This window comes from Polypterus senegalus, chromosome 8 (genome assembly GCF_016835505.1).
Source record: "Polypterus senegalus isolate Bchr_013 chromosome 8, ASM1683550v1, whole genome shotgun sequence".
NCBI lineage: Eukaryota > Metazoa > Chordata > Cladistia > Polypteriformes > Polypteridae > Polypterus > Polypterus senegalus.
This window is the reverse complement of record NC_053161.1, coordinates 143,993,512-144,017,530: the sequence shown is the minus strand read 5'-3', so window position 1 is coordinate 144,017,530 and position 24,019 is coordinate 143,993,512. Positions and strand designations below refer to the sequence as shown.

Sequence of the window (24,019 nt, the reverse complement as noted above, 5' to 3'; positions counted from 1 at the left end):
GCTAAAGCGTTCAATCGTTCTTGTAACATGGTTGTCCTGAGGTAATTCTTGATTATCTTTAGCTTAGAAAAGCTGTGTTCCCCAGCAGTGACAGTAACTGGTATGTTGCTCGTTGCTTACTGCTGGTCAGTTTTGAAAGAAATCAGTAGCAGAATGCACCTTTTTGGCCATGAACAATTTTCAGCAAAGCTCCTTTTTGTGTCTCAATAAAGGCTACATCGTCTGCCTTTTTCTTTCGTTTAGCAGCACCGGATGGATAACCGCGTTTCATATTAATATGGTACGTGCAAAACTGCTAACGTGAATAAGACGCAGTTACGAGTGGAGTACGATAAGACCAATGCCAAGGCGGAAAAGGGAAGAAAGCATTATATGCAACAGAAAAACACGGGAAGAAGTCCGCACCCACGCTCACAATGCAACGATGGTCTGGAACGGAATGGTCTCCTCCGAGAGCACTCTATTTATTGACTTTTGTAGGGGCGTGTCGTAACAGGGCTCCGCCTGCGCCTGCGTAGGGCCCTGGCCATAGCTAACGCCCCAAGCCACAGTTCCCTGTTGCAGTGTCCCTGCCCCGGGAAAGGGCAGTAAGCTTAGCATTAAACTTCGTAGTACAGATACGTAGCTTGCGTCGATCAGGAACAGTATAAGGAAGTTCCTTATCAACAGTAAAGGGGGATAATATCAGTACGACAATTAGAGGACCTCAAGCACCTAACCAGTTCCTTTAACTGTACCAGTGACATGGGCTGAAAGTGACCAAAAACAGCCGAACACAATGAAGAGCCAGAAGGATCATATACAGGTAAAATAATAGATGATCAAGTGGCAGTGATCTTGGTTACAAAAAAGTTTTAGAAATCTTCACAAACATTAGGAGATGCTGTGAAACTGTCTGAATCACCTGAGTTAACTACAGAGTTTATGGTGTTGAATAAAACCTGGGGCCTATGAGAATTATTTGAGACCAACATGGAGAGATAATGTGACTTTGCATCCTTAACTGCTGTCTGATATTCTCTTAAACAATCAAATAAAATGCTGCGAGAAACATGCAAATTATCTTTCTTCCATCTTTGTTCAGCACGTCTACATGCATATCTAAGAGAACTAATAGTTTCATTAAGCCAAGGCTCTAACTTAGGCTTACAGCGTTTACTCTTAAATGGAGCAACAGAGTCCAAACTAGACATGCATGTATATTCAAACTGGCTGAAGATTTCATCTACACTCAAATTAGAGGATTCTACAGTGTTATATAAAGAAGATTCTTTAAAAGCAGAAGAAAAACAGAAAGGCTCCTAATGCTCAAATAACATCTCTTTACCACAGTGACATGTAGGATATGCTGGACCTCAAAGAGGACAAACTACAGCAGCAGACCATGCCGAGTTCCATTCCTGTCACCCAGGAACAGAAAAATCAGCCTACAGTGGACATGTGATTATCAAAACTGGGTGACACGGAAATCAAAAATGTCACCTACTCTAAAGAGACATGCAGAATTAAAGGATAAGAATTCAGCATAACGACAATGAATCTACAGATCCATCTTGCCTTGTTTTGACAGACCAGACTAACAGTGGCAATGTAATGGAGTGGCAATGTTTTCATGGCATATATTAGACCTCTTAATACCAACTGAAATCCCATTGTGCCCCTAAATTTTGTTACTGACCAAGTTTATCTCTTGTTCTTGTTCTTCTTCTTCTTTCGGCTGCTCCTGTTAGGGTTTGCCACAGCGGATCATCTTCTTCCATATCTTCCTATCTTCTGCATCTTGCTCTGTTACACCCATCACCTGCATGTCCTCACTCACCACATCCATAAACCTTCTCTTAGGCCTTCCTCTTTTCCTCTTCCTTGGCTGCTCTATCATTAACACCCTTCTCCTAACATACTCAGCATCTCTCTTCTTCACATGTCCAAACCAACGCAATCTCACCTCTCTGACTTTGTCTCTCAACTGTCCAACTTGAGCTGACCCTCTAATGTACTCATTTCTAATCCTGTCCATCCTCATCACACCCAGTGCAAATCTTAGCATCTTTAACTCTGCTACCTCCAACTCTTTCTCTTGACTTCTGGTCAGTGTCACCATCTCCAACCCATATAACATAGCTGGTCTCACTTACCATCCTTTAGACCTTCCCTTTCACTCTTGCTGATACCCGTCTGTCACAAATCACTCCTGACACTCTTCTCCACCCATTCCAACCTGCCTGCACTCTCTTTTTCACCTCTCTTCCACAGTTTCCATCATTCTGTATTGTTGACCCCAAGTATTTAAACTCATCCACCTTCACCAACTCTACTCTGTGCATCCTCATCATTCCACTGACCTCCCTCTCATTCACACACATGTATTCTGTCTTGTTCCTACTGACCTTCATTCCTCTCCTCTCTAGAGCATATCTCCAGCTCTCCAGGGTTTCCTCAGCCCGCTTCCTACTATCGCTACAGATCACAATGTCATCAGCAAACATTATAGTCCACGGGGACTCCTGTCTAATCTCATCTGTCAACCTGTCCATCACCATTGCAAATAAGAAACGGTTCAGAGTCGATCCCTGATGTAATCCCACCTCCACCTTGAATGCATCCATCACTCCTATCGCAGACCTCACCACTGTCACACTTCCCTCGTACATATCCTGTACAACTCTTACATACTTCTCTGCCACTCCCAACGTCCTCATACAATACCACAGCTCCTCTTGAGGCACCCTGTCATATGCTTTCTCCAGGTCCACAAAGACGCAATGCAACTCCTTCTAGTCTTCTCTAAACTTCTCCATCAACATCCTCAGAGCAAACATTGCATCTGTGGTGCTCTTTCCTGGCATGAAACCATACTGCTGCTCACTAATCATCACCTCACTTCTTAACCTAGCTTCCACTACTCTTTTCCATATCTTCATGCTGTGGCTCATCAATTTTATCCCACTGTAGTTACAACAGTTCTGCACATCCCTCTTATTCTTAAAAATCGGTACCAGTAACACTTATCCACTCCTCAGTCATCCTTTCACTTTCCAAGATTCCATTAAACCAACTGGTTAAAAACCCCACTCCCATCTCTTCTAAACACCTCCATGCTTCCATAGGTATGTCATGGGGTCTGGAATCTATCTCAGCACCATTGGGGAAAATACAGCAATAAATCTTAGGCCGCTGCATGGGAATTTCGAACAATCCACCAAGTCATGTAGCTGAAGGGAAGCCTTGACAACTTTTTAAAATGTGTCTGTCTCATTTTTCAGGCAACAAGTCTCCTCTCACTTATTAGGCCTCTTATGTTCTCACTTCTCCTGATTCACCCACAATAAGGCAGTCTGTTCTATAGGGAGACCCTGGGCTACATCTCTCCGTCTCTCTGTTTTTTATGTTGGTGCACTCCTACAGGACATACTACTCCTAGTGGCTCCTGCAATGCCAGCTGCCAGTGTTTTTCTCACTCTGCCAAGGAGGCTTTTGTTGGGATGACCCACTGCCTTGTGCCATATGTCACCAGTCAGGCATCCCTTTATAAGTTTGATGATTTTAAAATTAACCCATACCAACTAATTCTCAACCTTAAGAGTCAATTTTAATACTGTCTACCAAATATCAAATTTCATGGTGTGGAAGGATAAAATTAATTTCGTAGCAAATGCAGGTACTGTACATATCAGTCGGAAGTTCGGAACACACAGTACAATATCTTAAAAATCAGGCACAGAGATGTACCAAGGAGTAGCAGATGTTTAGTAATCCTTAACTCACTTCAAAGATATGTGATAGCCTTGACAAAATAACCTCAAAATTCTGGGTAGCATGCTTTGATTGCACATTTTCTGAAGTGATAATATGGCAAGTAAATTATTCAATGATACAGCATTCAGACAGAAGCCTGAATAACAGTATGGTGATAAACACAGCTTCTACTATCTAAAAAAGCACAACACACCTTTGAAAGATCATTTGTGTGTTATTTAAATAACAAATGCACTCATTTTAATTAAGAACCACAGACTGCCAAAGTTTATATCATTAGCAGTGGATACAAAGCAGAAACAAACCCAGTGATGAGATAGCAGTCTGTCATGCAGGGCTAATTTGCAGTCAATATTTAGCTTAATGAATGGCAATACTTACGACGTGCAAGGAAAACTAGAGTAACCACACGAGAAGCAACTAGATTTAGGATTTGAACCCAGGATTCTTTGGAAATAATCCCATTTAAAACTATCAAATGTATCAAATAAACAAACATTACAAAAAGAGAGCATTTGACTTTCAGGGCCCTGCTTCAGTTAAAGGACATAGCAGAGTTGAAAAGGTGAAGAAAGGTGTAAATGAATAGCCATAAATGCTGACCGCGAAAACATAACTAATGAGGATAAAAGAATGGAGTCTACTGTACCTTTTTAATGCGTTCAGCACTGTGGCTGTCTACACTGCATGGTGCCTTTCCTTGACTCAAAATGCCTTTAAAAGTAGGCATTTGCCAGAAGCACATGATTAACTGGCACTGGGCATGGAGGGTACCTTACCTGCTCCTTCCTGAATGTGGGACTTTGAGAAAGAGAACTGACTGCTAATGATTAACTTTGGCAGAAGTCTAAGTAAATAAAGTGCTTATTTCAAGGTAGTACAGGTACTGGAAGGTTTTTGTTGCGTTCATGTCAATGAAGAAGTAGCTGCAACTAAACAACTATGGAGTCTGTTTCTTGGAATACACTGGTTTCCTTGACACTAACAAATAAATAAAGTATATTTATTGATCGCAGCAGCGCAGTGGTTAATGTTGCTGCCTCACAGCTCTGGAGCTTGAATTTAAACACCAGCTTCTTTGCTCTATCACTGTCTGCCACATTTATTTGAGGGTGATTTCTCAGCTAGTTGAAGTTAGCAATTTCATATATTGCTTGTTTGGGGGTCAGTCTCCCATGCAGGTCTGTGTCCTGGCCTAAGCAAGCTAAGAATCTACTTCTGACACTGTGGCCTGATGGGTGCTAGCCTTAAAATAGGTTTAGAAATAGAGCTGACCTGTCTCAAATTCTTTCCATATCTGCACTCCCTTTCCACTACTTTGATTTCTTTCAGTGTATCCCATATCTTATACCGCTCTATACTCACTTTTTATGTCACTTGCTTTCTTTCTCATTCCAAGTCCACTAATTGCTCCTTCTTTCATTTATGTCAGGCCAATGGGGTTCCTTTTGTCACCTGCAATATCAATCTATCTCTTGTGAGAGTTGTAACGGCTCATGAAGAAACCAGATCTGGAGGCCCTATCCAGCCTTCATTCAATCTCAAGTCTTTCTACATTAAACATGGTACTTCTCAGCTTATTCGTCGTCAACTTCATAACTTTTCAGCAATACATTTTATGCAAAAATGGACAGATTTTTAAGGAAAATAAATGTATTATTTAGGATACCTCATAGTTTTTTACCCTGTTAAAGACTTCCCATAGAAATATAAGAATATAAACATTTGACAAACAAGGAGGCCATTCAGTCTATCAAGCTTGTTTGTTTACCTAATAGCTAAGCTTCCCCAGCAACATGGAAGTGTCAGTAAAATAAAATGTTTGTTATGCAGATGTCAAATTATCTACTCAATGTTTTTGTCAGGATGGAGAAAGGCGTCCAGATTTGGATACCACTCTTCAGGAGCTTTCTGCACAGATGAAGTCATAAATGATGAAGTCTAACTCACTGGAGCCTATAGGTCAGAGGACCCAAAGAGTGGAATTAAGAATAAAATGTAAATATCAGCTATCATCTCCAAATTCTTCTGGTGCATTTAAGCGTGGAATTGAATATAAGACTAATGGGCAATAAGATGAGCTGTGTGGTGAACAAACCTACTCTCAATATTTTACTTTTGTATGACAGTGTTTCAGTTAATAGTTCAGTTGCACGTCTGCTGTAAACTTATAACATTAATGCCAGTGTAATGTGCCTGTGGTGCTTAGAAGAGACGGATGGCGAAAGAGCCCGAGACCGCTGTTGTGGAAGTGCACCACTTGTAGCACAGAGGCTCTCCAATTAGGAGGGTGCGGGAAGTCCTTCTAATGAGATTTGTCATTTTAGAGCTTTTGTGTGTGATGAGTAAGCCGCCTGTTTATGGCTGGTAAGTGGCAAAAGAGAGGATGACACACAGTGAGTTCCTGAAGTAAAACAACAATACAAATGTCAGTCAATGCTTATAGCCTCATGCAGAGAATCATTTACAAACTCAATGGAAATGTTTAATTGGTCACCTTAATTATAGCTCCTCAGATTTTACACACCCCAAACACTAATGTGCAGAGTGTAGATGGTATTCAACACTGGGAGCATGTTGCTGTAATTACAAATTACAGCAAGTAAACATATTATAAAGCAGACAGTTTGAGAGGGAGCTATAAAGAAACTACTTTTGCATATATGAGGTGCACCCACTTGCCAGTAAGGCATTCCCTTCACACAGTTTGTGCCAGTAGTTCTGCCTGTACTCCCATTTGCTTAATAGGTTCATTACAGATTTACGATAAGCCATGTGAAAGTATTTATCCATGTAAATACATATGCATTGTATATTTAACTTATTATTACCAAACATTTTTATTATTCCCTAAAGTGATCTTTCAATATTGTAAATTGTCCACTTAATGTTTGTGGCGGACGATCAGAATCCTTACCTGGCTGGGATGCCGATATGCTGGAAGGACTGGGAGGAGAGAGAACTTGGCTTATAATAAACAATGTTAAAGAATCAACACGCTTTAAGATACACAAAAAAGGGAAAGTTAGCGTCTTGCCAAAGTGTTTTCAAGATGGCCATGGACAACTTCAAGTTTTATGAAACATGAAAGAGAATGTAAATCGGAACAAACGTGAAAAAGTAAGTTAAAAATAAACATCCAAAAAACAATAAAAAAAAAAACACACAGTAAAAGTAAGTTTTAGTTTACGTTTATATATTTTACAACTGTGGTAAGTTTTAGGAAAAGAATAGTGGACAGGTATGTTCTGAATATTTGGAAACTATAAGAAAACCAGTTGAGAAAAGCAAATCGGTTTTAAAATTAACAAAGAGACTGGAACAATAGAAAAGCAATCAGAACAAATGGTACAGGATTGAGGAGAGAGCTACTGGCTGGAGCCCCACGTCATACTTGACATACTAACATTTGAGCACATTACATCACAAAAATGGTGAATGTAGCAGTCTGTTATGGGGACTGTGCCCAGCAGGGGGCAATAGCTTCTTGGAATGACACTGGAAAGGTTGTTCCACTTACAAAGCCACAGACGTGACAAAATAACCATAAGAATATAATACGTACTTTTATACTTATCATGTATTAAAGAACCAGTCAGCATTCAATCTGTGGCAGGCTCTAATGAGAGACACAAGACAAAAGTCATCTCTCTATTATAATAAAAAAATCCTGGGATGAGACGTGACTTTTTGAGAGACTTTTTGGAATTCAGTCCCCTGAAACGGAGACTTTTAACTTACAACCTTTTTCAAACAAGACCATGGTCATCTAACATCCCAGTTGTGTGAATGCTTTTGGCAGACACACTCCCTGCACTCTCAGCTCTTATAAATTTTATCAGGACAATAATTGTATACATTCTAGACAAGTCAACGATTAAGCGAAGAAGAAAGAGCAGGGACAAACATTCGAAAAAGTTGGGTAATTTATTAGTTAAAAAGAAACTAAATTCACTCACGGGCAGTTATACGTGGCATTGTCACAATGTAAGTCCAAACACGGAATCAAAATTCAATGTGATCTTGAAGAAGAGTTAATTCCAAAAATTGTTTTTACTGAAGTTTTAAAGTAAAAGTGAAAATAATGCATATGTAACAATTCCCATGAAAATAACAATTTCTTTAAATTGTATATCCAGTTAAACAAACCCAGGGGTGGGTGAGTAACACAAACAGGGGTCAGAGACCCCTAGTCTTTTAAGAATAACAGTCATTGAATTTTTTATTAAAGAGTCACATTTTTGTTAAGGTGACTTGGCTGTTATCTTCTCCTGATACTGTAGGTGTGTGTAGTTGTTTGAACAGTAAGGTTATGGAAGGCAGCAACTCAAAAGTCCCAGGGCTAAGTAGATCAACAGCTGTGGTGCACCAACATGACTGTGGTCTCAAAATGCCCAAAAGTAGTTACACTTTTTGAAACTTCAGGATAACACTGTTTTGATTCAATAAACTAATAACTGCCTAACTAGAAGCTTAATCCCTCCTTGCTAGAAATCTCTGCAAAACATATAGCACAAGAATGGAAATGAAGACAATACATAATAAAATGGAAAAGTTAGCACTGTAACATAGTGATAATAAAAATCAGAAATAAAAACATACTGCATATGAAAGAATAATATTTCATAAACATGTTATTAATATGAGAGCAAAGTGACAGCACAGTGATGCCCAGAATATGAGTAATTTTCATGGCTGACCTCTAGGAAAAGTGTGGGTTGCTAGTGGAGCAGGTTTTGGTGAGGTCAGCAGTAGTCACTTACCCTCTGGTCTGAATGTGAATCCCAATGCCCCCGGTGGACACTGTACTGTAGAAATGGAGCATTCCTTCAGATGAGATGTAAAATCGAGGTCCTGACACTCTGTGGTCACAAAAGATCCTTGGGCATCCTTCATAAAGAGTAAGGTGTATCCCGATGTCCAGATTAAATTGTCCTACATGGCCTAGTCATTCTAGCCCCCTAATCTCCCCTGTTTCTGACTAGCTAACTATACCTCAACCTTTCACCACCTAACAGCTAATGTGTAGTGAGCATGCTGGCACAAAAATGGCTGCTATCATCATCCAGGCGGACGCTGAACATTAGTGTTGCTTGAAGTGGTTCCCCACTGTCTATGTAAAGAGCTCTGAGTAGTGAGAAAAGTGCCATATGAATGTAAAGAGTCATTATTATTATTAAATTGGCAAATAAAATCTCATAAAGCAACCTATTGTCTTTAAGCCTGCCCATTTTAGAAAGAATTTAATGGAGTAGCGTGAAGTAACCAGAGGGCCCTTGGAAGTCCACTACAGTGCATAGAACAGCAAATTCTTAGCTAACCAGCAATTATATGGAATCGCTCAACAGAACTGATTTTAAATATATTCCAAAAAAAGAAGTAGAAAATCATTGCTGTAGTCAGAATTTTGACTTTTAACCCTGGAACTGAGATTGAGGGGAATGATAAATGAGTACTTGCCAAATGGGATGCACTGGCATGGTGACCATAAACAGCATGTCCCTCCCTGCTCTTCTTTCATATTTAGTAGTATGGAAGTGCAAAGCTCCATAAGCGGTGACTGTACCAATAATGATGTGCAATTATATCATTACATTATACACTTAGTGAAGTTTGTGATTGCATTTTACCTGCAAACTTATTACAGTGCACTAAGCCTTTACTCAGTAAAACACGTGTTACAAAAATAAACTATTGATTCGAATCATGCTAAAAATCACATAATGGGGATTGATTGTCATGGAAGTTGTGCTGTTAGCAAGGAAGTCTTCAATTTTATTTTGTTAGGCTGACATCACACAACTCTGGTTGGAGAGCATGTCAAATTGAATGGCCGTCGTTACTGAATCATTTTGCCTCTGAGAGTGTTTAAGTGATGTGATATGGAGTCGCAGAGGGTGACAGATGACACGATTCCCTTATGACTTTTCATTACAGTTCCAAATCTTTTATTATGCCATGAAAGTACAATGATCTCTCATCATTTTGATGGCCAGTCAACCTGAATAAGCTGTAAACTATCCAAATGGCAGTAAGGAGTGTACACTATGAAGGTCTACAACTTGAAGTGATTTTCTTTTGATTATAAATGAAATGAAGGCTACACTGAAAATCGTAGCAAAATTCACTTAGTATGATGTGGCCTAACGTAACACAACCATTTCAAACCCTCATAATCCATTTCAGGGTTTTAGGAGGCCAACGTGTACCAGTGGGCACAAGGCAGGAAGCATCAGTCCAGTCAGTGCTCGCTCCAGACTAGGGCTGTGTCATGTCATAAAAGTTCACATCGTCATTTCTAAATATTGACAATGCTCCATGCCATCATGGTCGGAGAGAAGGGTCACATGCTGGAAGACATGGAGAGATGCTTGTGGACTAAAAAACAATTAGCTCCTCTACCTGTGTGCTACAGAAAACATCAATACTGGACAGAGGGGGATTGGTATACAGTAATGGCGTTTTAACTTGGAGCACAGGAGTTATTTTTGTTGTCTAACAGACTGCTGCGCTTTGGTTCCCATAGTGGTAACTGGTAATGTTATTATGATGATTCAAAGGTGATTGGTTGCAAACTCTGAACTCTGTGTCGGCCCGCTGCCCTCAGATCTGCTCCTAGTAGCTTATTTATATGCAATGCACTTGTTCCTGTTTTTATTATTAGTTGTTGTTAGTATTTATTACTATCTATTCATTACCTATTATTTATTTATCTATTTTTAGTATAGTATAGTTCTTTTCTTGCCTTTTTTATGTATATGTTGAACCGTGGCCCTGGGCATACTGCTGTATGGATGGTATGATAATAAAGCCACTTGACTCCTTGTTTGACTTGTGAGTTAAGCAACTAATATTCTAACCCTGCACCTTTTGGCAGACTTGTTAATGTGGACCATAAAAACTTAAGAATATGGATCTTTAATGGCATTTTAGGGTACTTTATTGGGTTGTGTGGTTTGTTGTTGGACCATTGCTTGCAAGACAAAGCACCATTTCATTCTGGGAAGGGTTCTCTGTGTATGACGTTGGTTCTTTCTGCTTTGAAAAACTTCCTAATATGAAGAAAAACTTGAAGTCTTTAATGCATGGTAGGCTATACCTTGCAAGACATTAGCAGATTAAGAAAACCTGTGTTATTATATGAAGCGACATTCCTTTAAAATCATAAGCCAGTGGGATTTCATAAATCTATACTATATTCATGGTTAGTTACTATATGTAACCTATTACAGATCTAAATAAATAAAAGGTTCTTTCTGGAACCTTTACATGGATGGGACTTTTCAGAAGCAAAAATGGTTTCCCAATGGCATTGTTCTGAAGGACCACTCTGGCACCTTTATTTTGAAGGAAGTGTGAAGGAAGAACATCCAATGTCTGAGCAAAATGTGCCTTGAAAACATCGACCCATAGTATGCCTCACCCTGGAACACACCACCAGACCACAGCTAGATGCTGTTAACAAGTGAAAAGAATAAAAAAGCTTCTGCTGCAAAGTATGCATCATGAAGAACTTCAACAAAGGAGAAGGATGGTGCATCTCTAGACCATATAAAAGCACTGAACAAGATGTTAAAGTCTGCAATTCTTAGTTGCTTCCACATTAAGCAGAATCCAGCCATCCATTTTCATAATCGACTTAGTCCATCTAAAAAAGAGAGTGATGCCCTGGATAAAGCTAGCCTGAATCGACCATGATGGTGAAAGGGCAGGTGACATCAGTGTCTGACCCTCAGCTAAGACTGAAATGCAATGAATGTTTGGTAAGAGGCCATAAGGCCTCAGGTTCTAGGGTATGACATGTTATCACTGCCTAGGAAAGCTGGGCCTCTGCAAGTTAAATCCATGGTGGACTGACAGAAAGTCAATGTTCTCCCACTTTGCTGTTAGAAGGGAGTGTCTGACTGGGGTGAATGACTGAAATAGACAGGTGGCTACTAGAGTGTGTCTACGCTCTTGAAAATCCTGGTTCTTTAATGACATTTTCTATATTGTTTTACTGGGTTGTTTGGTTCCCCGTAAAACTCTTGCTTGACAAAGCACTATTTCATTCTGGGAAGGGTTCTTTACACATAAAGTTGGTTATTTGAGCTTTGGAAATCTTCCTAATATGTTGGGAAAAACCCTGAAATCTTTTAATAGCAGGACACTAACAGATTAACAAAACCTGTGTAGTTAGCCTGTGTTATTGTATGTGGCAAGAGTCCTTTTAATATAAAGACCAATTGGTATTTCAAAAATCTGTTACCATCTAGTCATGGTTATTTACTGTATGGAGCCAGTTATGGATCTTAATCAGAGGTAAGCAAACTCGGTCCTGGAGGGCCACAGTGGCTGCAGGTGTTTGTTCCAACCCAGTTTCTTAATGAGAAGTTAATTATTACTCGAGTGACATTTTTTTGGTTCATTTTAGTGTTCTTGTTCATTAGCGTTCCCCGCCCTTAACTGCTTATTTCAGTCTTAAACAGCTGCATTCAGTGTTTAATGGCTCATTAACAATAAGATGCATAGGACAAAGGAGCCAGCAGTTCTCCATCTAACTTGTTTCCATTTATGTCTATATGGATTCATCATGCACTATTTAGTTTAATAACACACTAAATACAAAAATGTAACAGACTGAAAATTACCTGTTTTAAGATTCGAATGAACAGGATGCTTGAGGGTGTCTCATGGCTCTTACTGGGTCCGCACCGCTCTGTTGGCCAATAGTAAGTACCGTCTCTTTCGCACGGTTCGAAGTTGCAAGAGCAGTAGAGGCCACTAGAGGGAGCTGTAGCCAATGTAGAGCGTTGAGGTAATTTTGACTCTTAAGTCGGGGGGACTCGACGTCTGGGGTCAAGGGAGGGACCGAAGTGCTTTCGTGTGGTAAAAGAGTTATGCTACAAGACCACCACAGCCTTAAGGTTTATGGAGGAATGCCGAGAGGGAAATTAAGGTTTCTTCTGTCTTTTTTCCCTCGTTTTATTTTATTGATCCCTCTCTTGCACTTTATTGTTTAAATAAACTTGACCTGTTTTGATACTTCTCGTGTCTTGCTGGCATTAGCCCTAGTATGGAGAGACAATGTCTTTCACCACATATTATTTAGGATGTCATGCCTACAATGCTTACTTTTTATAACTGACCTGCTCTCAGACCAAGTAGATGAACACTATTTTCTAGTGGTGGAATAGCAACAGACATATGCGCGGAGGAAAATGGACAGATAATAAAGTGTCACTGCACTGTGCAATTTACAGCACCACGAACAAAACTTTAAAAATAAAATAGAACACGAGGAGAAACACCGCCCACAAATGGAGAGATGCAACAAAAAAAATATAAGTTAAAAAGAAAATCGTGCAGTGACAGTTATAGCGTCACTGTATGTGCAATTCCATAGAAATAGCCTAAAAGAGGGAACCATCAGTCTGTGTTTTAACTGTCGCAAGTGGCGAATAAGATAGACGCGTCTTTGTATGGGCGCCACTCTCTTTAATTGAAAGTATTCTTACGATCCTTGAAACACAGACAAACAGACAGACGGACACCACTAGCAGTCCGAGCCCATTGACGAATCGATTAACTGGAATGCGCTTGCGCCTTTGCCTCCTTGTAAGAATCGATGTACAGTACTTCGCATGTAATGGTCACAAGGAACGCCCACAAGCGTAAGCCGCGCTACCCAATGGGACTCCATTTCCCATCATGCAGAGGGAACAACGCCGCACCAAGTGACTGGTTCGGCTCGCAGCTCAAAGCACAGGGACAGCCGTCGGGACGACTTTTTAGGCGCAAAATTTGAAAAGCGTTCCGCTTTTCTATTCTCTGTACTTCCAAATCGTTTCCCATGAGAATTACATTCTTTGCGGATTTTCCGTGCCACGTCCTTCATTGGATTTAATAGTTTTGGAGCTGTTTTTCGGTTTACCCGACCCATGTTTAAAACGGTTACCGGTCCTTCAAAAGCACGGTAGAACAAATGGGGCTGTTCATGGAAGCAACCTCTATTCATTATTTGTAAAAGTCATCTAATCATTTATCTGTAATCCGGACATTTTAGTTGGATTGTATTTGCGTACGGTTTTGTGTGCCTTTTTAAGTATTTGTAAGTATATTAATTGTGGTTGAAAATAATTCAAAGTTTGGGCTTTTTAACTTCCTTTAATATGACTCTGTGCATGTCGGGTCAGGAGGGTTGTATACGGGCTTCCCCATATAAAATAAACGAAGCCCTGTGTATGCAGTGCAGTGTTGACATCCCAGGGCTGATACAAAGCACCGGCGCAAGTCGGTCTCACCTTGTCTTGTTACCTGTGTAGACCTGCTGCCAGCTCCTTGTCCTTGGACAGGCGGCTCCTCTCCTGCTTCCTCACGGGTCTAGAGAGCCTGCTGTTAGGGCGGGAACCCGCACCACAGAGGGACTATCAGTCAGTCTGCCTACATGCCTTTAATAATCCGGTTATTCTCAGAAACATGGTTTTCTAAAATTGTACCAGATTAATTTTTTCTGTTGTTCCAATGCAAACAAAATAAATTAACACGTGAATACTAAAGCATTTGTAACTGCAACAATTTTCTGGGAGAAGTGGTGTATTGTTTGAAAGAAGTACTGTACGGGGTACCCAAACAACGAAAAAAGGCAATGTTGTGTACCAAAGCAGATTGACACTCATCGACTTTACGATGAGTACGATGGATCATTCTAGCTGAAGATATGGTAATAAAACAACCGAGGTCAATGTGTTTGAGTAAACTCACTGGCACCGATCAGTGCACCAATACATGCAGACACCCATCCCCATGTAGAAACTGGCACTGTGAGGCAGGGATGACATTTCTGCATGTGCCGCCACTCTGCCTGTGCTAAAACTGCTGTACTAAACTTCAGCCCGATGAAACTCGGGTGAATTGGCGTTGGGAACGTGGCGCAAGTGTGTGTGCATTGTCACCTTGCGATGGACTAGCGACCCATACGGGGACTGTTGCTTGCTTGTTGGGATAGGCTCCAGCTGTCCCACTACCCTGCTCTGCATAATCGGATGTGGAAGAGGGATGTATGCCAAACATCTGTCCTTCTCCTTTTTTGCATGTTACGCGCTGTGATGTCCTGTGTCCACACTCAATGGGCACCGACCCCTGTTATAGCATTTTGTAGTTCAAAACCATGATCCCCAGGGAGGAGATGAGACTGACTACCGTTAGCAAAAGTGCACTCTTCTAAGGAGAGAGAAATAAATATATTTAAAATTCTCACAACAAATTGATTACTGCATTGATGGCAAAAATATGAAAACCAGTCAAAATGCTTTAAAAAGAGCCCAAACTCTGGACGCTCTTACTAAATTAAAGACAACGTCAAAAATAATCCCACCGTGTACCTGAATTTAAAGCGCTACGGAGCCCGGACATTGTACTGCTGCTCGACTTCCTCGGGATAGCGTGACGCGGCTTTCTCTCACACAGTAGAGACTGGCTGCTAATTAATATGGCAAGCCGTTTTAACATTTACTTCCTTTAATTTGATATCTGCTTTGAAAACATTAATATCATTAGTTTTAAATTGTATATCAGCACTTAGAAATTTGATATCGGGCATATACAATGTAATATTATGCAGTGGCGTATCTAGGGTTCGTGTCCCCCGCAACATATCTGAATATGTTAACCTATTTAAATAGAAAATTAAAATGGCGTATTGTGAAAAATTAAGATACATTTTGCATAGATTTATTCATTTAGAGAAACAGCAATCATTTTTCACAATTATTTATAAGCATCAACTAGTCAAGAATACAGTATAGACGCACTGATAAGCCGTGTTCTAATTATTAGTTTAATGTAATTACGCTGCGAAAACCAGAACCAGTGTAGTGTACAAGTGATAGGTGGGGATGTTTCCTGCTCGGAGCAAAAACGCATTCAGATAGATAACGAAACGAAATTTATAAACTATAAATTAGTTGTTTATCTTGCTAGAAATTATTATTATCGGTGTAATGTTTGTTTATTTTTGTTATTGCCTCATACATTTCAACTGCTGTGTCTGATGCCGTCACAGAAGGGCTGTCTGGAAATTATTTTTGAAGCATTTGTGGATAAAAATCAGAGAATTTTACTTTTCATTCATGAGTGATATTTTTTTTCGAACTCTGCTGCTTACACACGAATTGTATGAGCCTTTTGACCAATAATGCCGCCCGGGGCAGACCGCCCCCTCCGCCCGTCCTATAGCTATACACCACTGATATTATGCTTTTAAAATTTGACATCGAGCTTTTAAAATTTGATACTGTATCATTTGTGTGCTCTATAAATTCACGAGAAGGCATTTCTTGGACTCTGCAGGGACAGCTGTTTGTTTCGCAGAGACGTATTGAAAGGAAGGGGTAAAACTCTTCGGCAGATATTGAATTATTGTATCGAAAAACATATGTTAAAAGGTACAAAAAGTGTTACCACAACCTGGCATGTTGAAACCCCAAAACCACTTGACCTCAAACATGCGGATACTGGGGCACCATGGCTGCCTATCTGCTAAGCCCTGGGACTTAGGAATTGCTGCTCTCCATAACCTTCCACACTCCAAAGGTCTGTACGCATCGATGGCATGTAGAGAAGACAATAAGAGCACTTTGCTGACTGCTACATTCATCTCTGTAGACTTTTAATCGGGATTCTCCTAAAAGAGCTCGGCTGTGGATTTGTATACTGAATGTTTCTTAACACTAGCTAAGTAAAGGGAGTGTTGTGATTACTTTGTCATAGATGATGGCTCTGTAAGCAGAACATTTCCACGCTATGATTCCCACCAATAAACCTGGCCACCACACCAAACCACCTGGTTAGTGGAGCTAACGCGAGTCAGCCTAAAGCAGTGCTCTTTGATGTCGAAACATTTCAAGAACAAATCTCTGCAGCCCAGAGCCTCAAGTACAGATACAGTAGGTGGAGATGACACCAATTGAGTCTTGATGTAGACCTCCAGAGGTCAGCCTCACAATACTGTGTTTAAGATTAGGGTTCTGGGGGGTTCAACTGACTCAAAAAACAACTTTCCATTAAGACAACCTCAGATACTTGGAGTTCCAGGCTGTAGAGAAATACCAGACTGCTTTGAAAAGGACTAGTGTTTAGAGTCAGCTTGAGCGCCCTCCTGTGGTGGCAGGTGTTTGTGTCACCTTTCAAGTATGGGAGGCTGCATGAATGATTTCGTATGCATCCTTATATATAATTTGATACTATCCATATGTATGGTGTTCGCGTCAATACCTCGACTCAATACAAGTTAGAACCATGCAATGGGACTCTGCCTCTGTAGTTAGGACATAACGTGGCAAACGCGGACGCAGTATTGCATGATTGGCTAGGAATGTTCAAATGCTTCAGTGGACGGCCGAGTATAGTAAGTCGGTGTTGGTTCGAGCAAATAACAGTACGTTTGGTTGGTTTACTGAACGTTGGTTTGGTGGGACGTACTTTCCAGTACTGACGTCGTCGACTGACTTAAACCCTTGGACGGCTCCGGAACCGTAAGTAATTTTGAACATATCGCCATTTGCTTGGTACATCGAAATCTATCTTTGGGCTGTTCTTTTTTGGCATCCGTCCTTCTGACATCTATTGGCAAACTGAGTAATGACGGCTGGGTATTAACAACGGTCATTGTTTAAATTTTAGCCGATCTCAGATCTAAAATGACCATGCCAACATAATTATTACTCCGACTCTGATTAGACTCGTAAAATACAGTTTGTTTTGAAAATTTGTTTGCCGGAAAAAATCAAATGAGGTGCGCCGAAGAGCCGAGTTCATGTCTCGCAGCCACGTTTAAACAGGAAGCTCTTCATTACATTGGCCGAAAAGGTCTATTTAAGCACAAATCAGTGCCTTGATAACAAAATCATTTCAAGGACTTAAAAAAACAAATAATTATTTGCAGAGAAAGTATGGATTTCACAAACGTAGAATTTGTAGCCCGATTTGATCGGCTAGGTTAAAATAAATGCACACATCTGTGGCAAAAACATTGAATATTTCACATTACCTGAGCCAGTGACTCAGCTGAGGCTGCATGGTTGCGTGGTCACCAATGTAACAATGGGCACATCATTCATACTTATATCGATCCCATTGTTTAGTGAGTTTTCTATTTTTACTCTCTTATTCAATGAAATTCTGAAATATGCCAGAGCATGAAATGTATTTTTGTTAGTGTTTGCTTTTGCCCAATTGTACCCAAATGTTGACAACAATGAATGCATAAGGCAGCAGTGACTGCAGTGTCACATTCACTTGCCTGCTGGCTAAGAGATTTTTCTTACAAATTTAACAGACAAATGAAAATAAACAGCCGCTCCTTTGAGACATTCAATATGGTTTGCAGCTGTGTCTGCAATGCTCACTGTTAATCATTAGCATCAGGAAAGTATTATGGGAACACACTGTGAACAAATGGATGCATTAAAAAGAAAAAGGCAAAACAAACATAAGCATTTAAAGTCTATGGCAGAGAGTGCATATACTTATGAATTGCACAAAACTAAGCAAAGTGATCAATAAAAAGTAAGAATGCAATACTGATTGTGACATTGGTTGGAATGAAAACCTGCAGCCAGAATGAACCTGAAAGCTACTGTGCTATGCAATAGTAGCTCAAAATGTTGGGATGGAATAAAAAAAAACACCACCACACAGTCCCTTAGAATGAATGCATGCATAACCAAACCCAAGCTGGGCCACTAAAAAGGAAAGGGTAGGGTGCAGGGTAGGGTTCTGCAAAATCCAGTCCTGACGGGCTGTTGTGGTTGCAAGGTTTTGTTCTAATTGGATTTCTTAATGAGACGTTAATTATTGCTGATTATATTTTTGTGCTTCACTTACGTCGACTCGCTTGTTAAGATTCCTCATCCTGTTTATTTTAGTCTTAAACAGCTACATTCTCTGTTTTTAATGACTCCTTGTTAGCAATACAATGTAAATGACAAAGGAGCCAGCACAACCCCATCTTGATTCCATTGCCATCTGTGCTGCCTTTGTGAAATATCTTATCTGCTTCAGGCTTCAAAATATTTGTGTGATAACCTTGGAAGTGGAAAAAAAATTAAAGTAGAGGAATGACCTGGCATTGCAGGATAAAAATTAAATAAGATCTATTATTGGCAAGGATTGGGATTTAATTAAAAGTTTTGGTTGAAAGAAAATAGACAGGCACTCCATGATCGACTTTACAGACCCCTGTTGTAGGTAGAGAGAGAAACAGCCCATCAACAGCATGTGATACAATACGCTCAAGGCCCAAAGCCTTCATGCTTATTTGAGTGGCAGGGACATCCCTTCAAGCAGATTCTGAGGCCTCGGGTTCACGGCCAGCCTGTGAAATGGAGAGGAGGTGACCAGTGACAAAGTCAGAATTCAAAACACACACATACACACCCATGTTAATGATTTTTTCCTGTCCTAACCGTAATGCAGTACAGTATAGTGTATGATAAATTCAACACATTCACAAAAGGCTGTCTTGATATCTTCATCCACTGCCAGGCAAAACATCACATAGAAGAGACAAAAGGAGAAGCTGGGGGAGCTGAACAAAAATGGAGTGAGAAGAAAGAAGACAGGAATACAAGATACTGGAAAAAAAACAAAAACAGAACACAAAACCTATACTTGGAATTACATTTTATTCCAGCAAAACCGAGTAAACACCATACGATGTTGTAGCAAGTTTACTATTTTCACAAAGAGCTAATTCTGTTCACTAGTTAGCGACACTGTTAATGCGTACTGAACACAAAGTTGCAAGCTGTTAGTTATTAACATTACTTTTTGACTTTAATTGTAAAATGACTTCTTAGTAAAACACTCTTGAGACACACAGGCTGCTGCATTTCTCCATCTTTGGGTGGAGGGCCTTCTGCTGGCTCCACCATTTCTGTTTTCTATTATAAACAAAGGCAGCTCATCTCCAGATGTTTGGGTATTTAGTGTGTCACTTCACCACTGCACCACTACATTTCAGTCTCTGCCATCTTCAGTGCTTCCAGGCATTCTTTCATTCCCACAAAGCATATTACTTCCAATTACTTACATGTTGAGTTTGGTTTGTATGTTCATATCACGAGCATTTACTCCCAGCACTCCACTTTACATTTATTTAACAGATGCTTTTATCCAAAGTGACTTACAAAACAGGTCTCCTATGCCATCACTTGTTGAGTTAATAACTCAATCTCTATAAAGTGCAGCATGAAGCCTCATCTTGCCAGCGACAGCAACGGACATGCAGCATCTTAAGTAGTTCTCATAGGTTAGTGGCACAGAACTAAGGCAGACCAAGATGAACATAAAAACGACTAACAAGTGTAAGGCTGACTTTTAAAGTCTCAGCTGCTTGGGGGCACATGCCTCTCTTACTATGACAGTACAGCACTTAAGATCAAGTTATAAAACATATCACTATGTAAATACACACTGAGCACATATAAAAGTACATTAAGATTGGTCTGTACAACTTACCCCCTCACTCCATGTTTGTCACCAGTGAGTGTTTCCCTAGCTGCTGAAAATCCTGGCTTGTCACAGGTAGGCTGACTTACCAGGCGATATTTCACACGGTTAGTGTAGTTGGCTCTCTGAAAGTAAACTGCTCTTGTTTCCATTCAAAATGCAAGTATAGTACTTGCCAAAATGAACCAAACTTAGTAAATAAATAAAACAGAGTTTGGAAAAATGGGAATCGGGGAATAAAAAACGGTCTGCAAAACAACTTGTAAGGAGTTCACTGGTGTTCTAATGTAACATACACCACCAAACGGTTCAAACTGAAAACCCCGTAAAGACTCACTCTTGTTGCACACGTTCTCCATGAGCCATCCACTTCACTTCAATTCTTGCCGTTGTTAAAATGCTTAAAGGGTCTGTGCAGCAATTCCCATTAAGATGGGTCCAAAAAATCAAGCAGACAGCTCAATCAAACACCGCTTAAAGGCACTCACTTCAATAAACTGCATCCATTCAGTTTGGTTGAGAAAACGATTCTGAAAGACAACTACCTCCCACAACCCACAAAATGCACACAGTGGACTCTGGAGCTTGCACGGGGCTTATGCTGGTTGGCTCATGTGACCGGCTTATGATTGGCTGATACTTTGCCGACTTGCCAATCGTGGATGAAGAACCAGACCCTTCCAATCTCCGAGCTTTTGATCGTTGTGCTCCTGATGACTTCTGTCCAGTATGGATTCTCATGTGTTGCTGAAGACGACACTTGTACAGGAACTGCTTGCCACATTCTGTGCAGCAATATGGATTTACCCCAGTGTGAATTCGTTTGTGTGCTTGAAGGTAAGTCTTTCGCATAAACCGCTTGCCACATTCAGTGCAGCAATATGGTTTTTCCCCAGTATGGACTGTGAAATGTTCCTGAAGACGACATTTGTACAAGAATTTCTTGCCACATTCGGTACAACAGTATGGCTTGTCCTCTCCAGTATGAATTTTCATATGTGCTTGAAAATTACCTTTCTTTGCAAATCTTTCCCCACATTCCATGCAGCAATAGGGCTTCTCACCAGTATGCACTCTCATGTGCGTCTTAAGACGACGTTTAAGTAGAAACTGCTTGCCACACTCAGTGCAGGAATGAGATTTCTTAACAGTATGGATCCTCAGGTGCTGCTTAAGATGACATTTGTGCAGAAACTGCTTGCCACATTTACTGCAACAGTATTTTTGCAAAGTATGGATTCTCATGTGTTGCTTAAGATGGCATTTTTGCAGGAATTGCTTGCCACACTCCGTGCAACAGTGGGATTTCTGTAGAGTGTGGATTCTCATATGCTGTTTAAGATTATACTTGTGCACAAACTGCTTGCCACATTCAGTGCAACCATATGACTTTTGTACAGAATGAATCCTCATATGTTGCTTAAGACGACAATTGTACAAGAACTGCTTACCACATTCAGTACAACAATACGGCTTTTCCTCTCCAGTGTGAATTTTTTTATGTGCTTGAAGGTAAGCCTTTTGTGTAAACCGCTTCCCACATTCCATGCAGCCATACGGTTTCTCCCCAGTATGGATTCTCATGTGTTCCTGAAGACGACATTTATGCAGGAATTTCTTGCCACATTCATTACAACAGTATGGTTTCTCACCTGTATGGATCCTCATGTGTTCCTGAAGACGATATTTATGGGGGAATTTCTTGCCGCACTCAGTGCAACAATATGGTTTCTCCCCAGTATGGATTTTCATGTGTTCCTGAAGACGACATTTGTGTGGGAATTGCTTGCCACATTCTGTACAGCAATACTGGTTCACTCCAGTTTGAAGTCTCTGCTGTTCAACATGTGGCTTACGTTGAATTTTCCTCGGAAGCAAATCTGGAATCAGTGAGGAAGCACAAGAACTCTGAAGCAAATCTGGACTGAGTGAAGAAGCCCAAGAGCTGCCTTCCTCTTGAAAACCTGCTTCAAGTGAAAAACAAAGAATTAGTTATTTTAAGAAAAATACCAGGAACAGTAAAGAAAATCTCACATCTGAACAAATAGCAGTTGAGCCTATGGCTTTAGATCTCTGTAAGCTGTCCTTTCTCCCCACCACTGTAATTTAATTCACCAACATCAACCAAAAAAGGGAGGTTGCTTGTGCAAATCACATTAACACTCTTGAATAAACAGAAGTTATTTTGGGAAGTATGGGAATGAGTTAATGTGTGGACACACGTTATTGTAACGGTTGTTTTAGAAGAACAGAACTGTAGCATTTAAATGTTATCTGATCTTTCAAAACAGAAATATGAGGGACTACTTGGAAAGCCTTATTGGACAAATTGCCATTTTACTGCATATTGCATCCTTGTTGCCAGTAAAGACGCCAGTCCTACCTATATTATTATCTACAAGGTTAGGTTTTACTCCTTTCATTTTTTTTTTCCACGTGGAACAAATTCTGGGAGCTATCCTCTATTTTGACTTCTAAAGGAACATATCTGTCACTGTAGGGAGAAACATTTATGAAAGTTGTGTGAGGAGCATTGTGGTCTACAACAGAAGTGAAGAATGACAGATAAAGATGGGACACGAGGCAAAGCCCTAAGGAATTGAGATGATAATGATCAGGTGGCTATGAGGAGTGTCATGGTATGACAAGAAGACGAATGAATGTGAAGGGCGTGATGTGGAGGTGATATTGTTGTATGTAGTGAGTACAAACACACTAAGGTGGCTTGTACATGTGGAGCAAAAAAAGTGTACCAAGATGGAGCTGGAGGGAATAAGGCCAAAGAAAACATGGTAGGAGGTGGTGTCAAATGATATGAACAAAATGGGTCTCTTCTTAAAGGATGTCCAGATGATGATGATACTCCTTTTACTACCACAGAATTTAGTAAAAAAAAAATCTTCAGTGCACCAGCAATAAGGGATCAATAAAAAAAAAAATCAACAATTTATCACTTCACAGAATTTTGTTATTTTAATAACTAAAAATATAGAACTAGTTGTTTTTAATAGTTTATCATCTGTGTTGTTTTTGTGTGCTGATATACAGAAGGTCTTGTCATAAGAGAGACTCTACTCTACTCTCTTTCTCCACTAAAGTATTATTTTACAGAGCACAATCGTGTTTCCCCAACTTCAATAAAGTGTGGAACCTGGCCCGGACAAACACACCCGGACAGAGACAGACGGACATCGTTTTTAGTCACCCAACACATGTTTATTTACACCATTTACAGTAATAAAGTGCACAAACCCAGTGCCTCAGCACCAATCACCCCAAAGTCCAGGCATCTTCCAAATGCCTTGTCCTTTCTTCAGGCCACCTCTTGCCTTTCCTCCCGAGCTCTGTCCACTTCCACCCGACTCCAGCCCTCGAATGGAGGGAGGCGACCCCTTATATACACATCTGGATGTGCTCCAGGTGCTTACTGGCAATCTTCCACCGGCACTCCCCAGTGTGGCGGAAGTTCCGGCTGCGCACCCAGAAGCACTCCGGGTGTCCCCGGTCCTCTTCCCCCCAGCACTTCTGGGTGTGGCGGAAATGCTGAGGTCCAGGGCTCCAAAGGCACCGGGGCCCCCCCTGGTGGTGATTGCTGGCCCCTACAGGGTTGAGCTTCAAAGCTCTCTACTCGTGGTCCCCAAAGCAACCAGAGCGGTCATCCCCTCGTGGTCTGGAGGAGGCACAAGCCCTCCTCCGGTCCTCCTGGGCGTCCCGGCTGGGTACCACCCCCAGTCACGAGCCACAAAAGTTAATCTCCCAGTAATCTGTAACT

At 40.6% G+C, this 24,019-nt stretch overlaps 1 protein-coding gene across 5 annotated transcripts in view; it reads right to left on the bottom strand.

Moving 5' to 3' along the window:
- Window positions 1-19,402: 19,402 nt before the first annotated feature.
- The window catches only part of LOC120534351 (gastrula zinc finger protein XlCGF57.1-like), a 47,603-nt gene continuing 42,986 nt past the window's right edge, over window positions 19,403-24,019 (bottom strand). For 4 of the 5 annotated variants that reach the window (XM_039761878.1, XM_039761877.1, XM_039761876.1 and 1 more), the window contains one exon: window positions 19,403-22,214. In XM_039761878.1, coding sequence (XP_039617812.1) covers window positions 20,755-22,214 — 1,460 coding nt within the window. In that variant the 3' untranslated portion in view covers window positions 19,403-20,754. The remainder of the gene's footprint in view (window positions 22,215-24,019) is intronic. The other variant, XM_039761879.1, reaches the window with a different exon arrangement.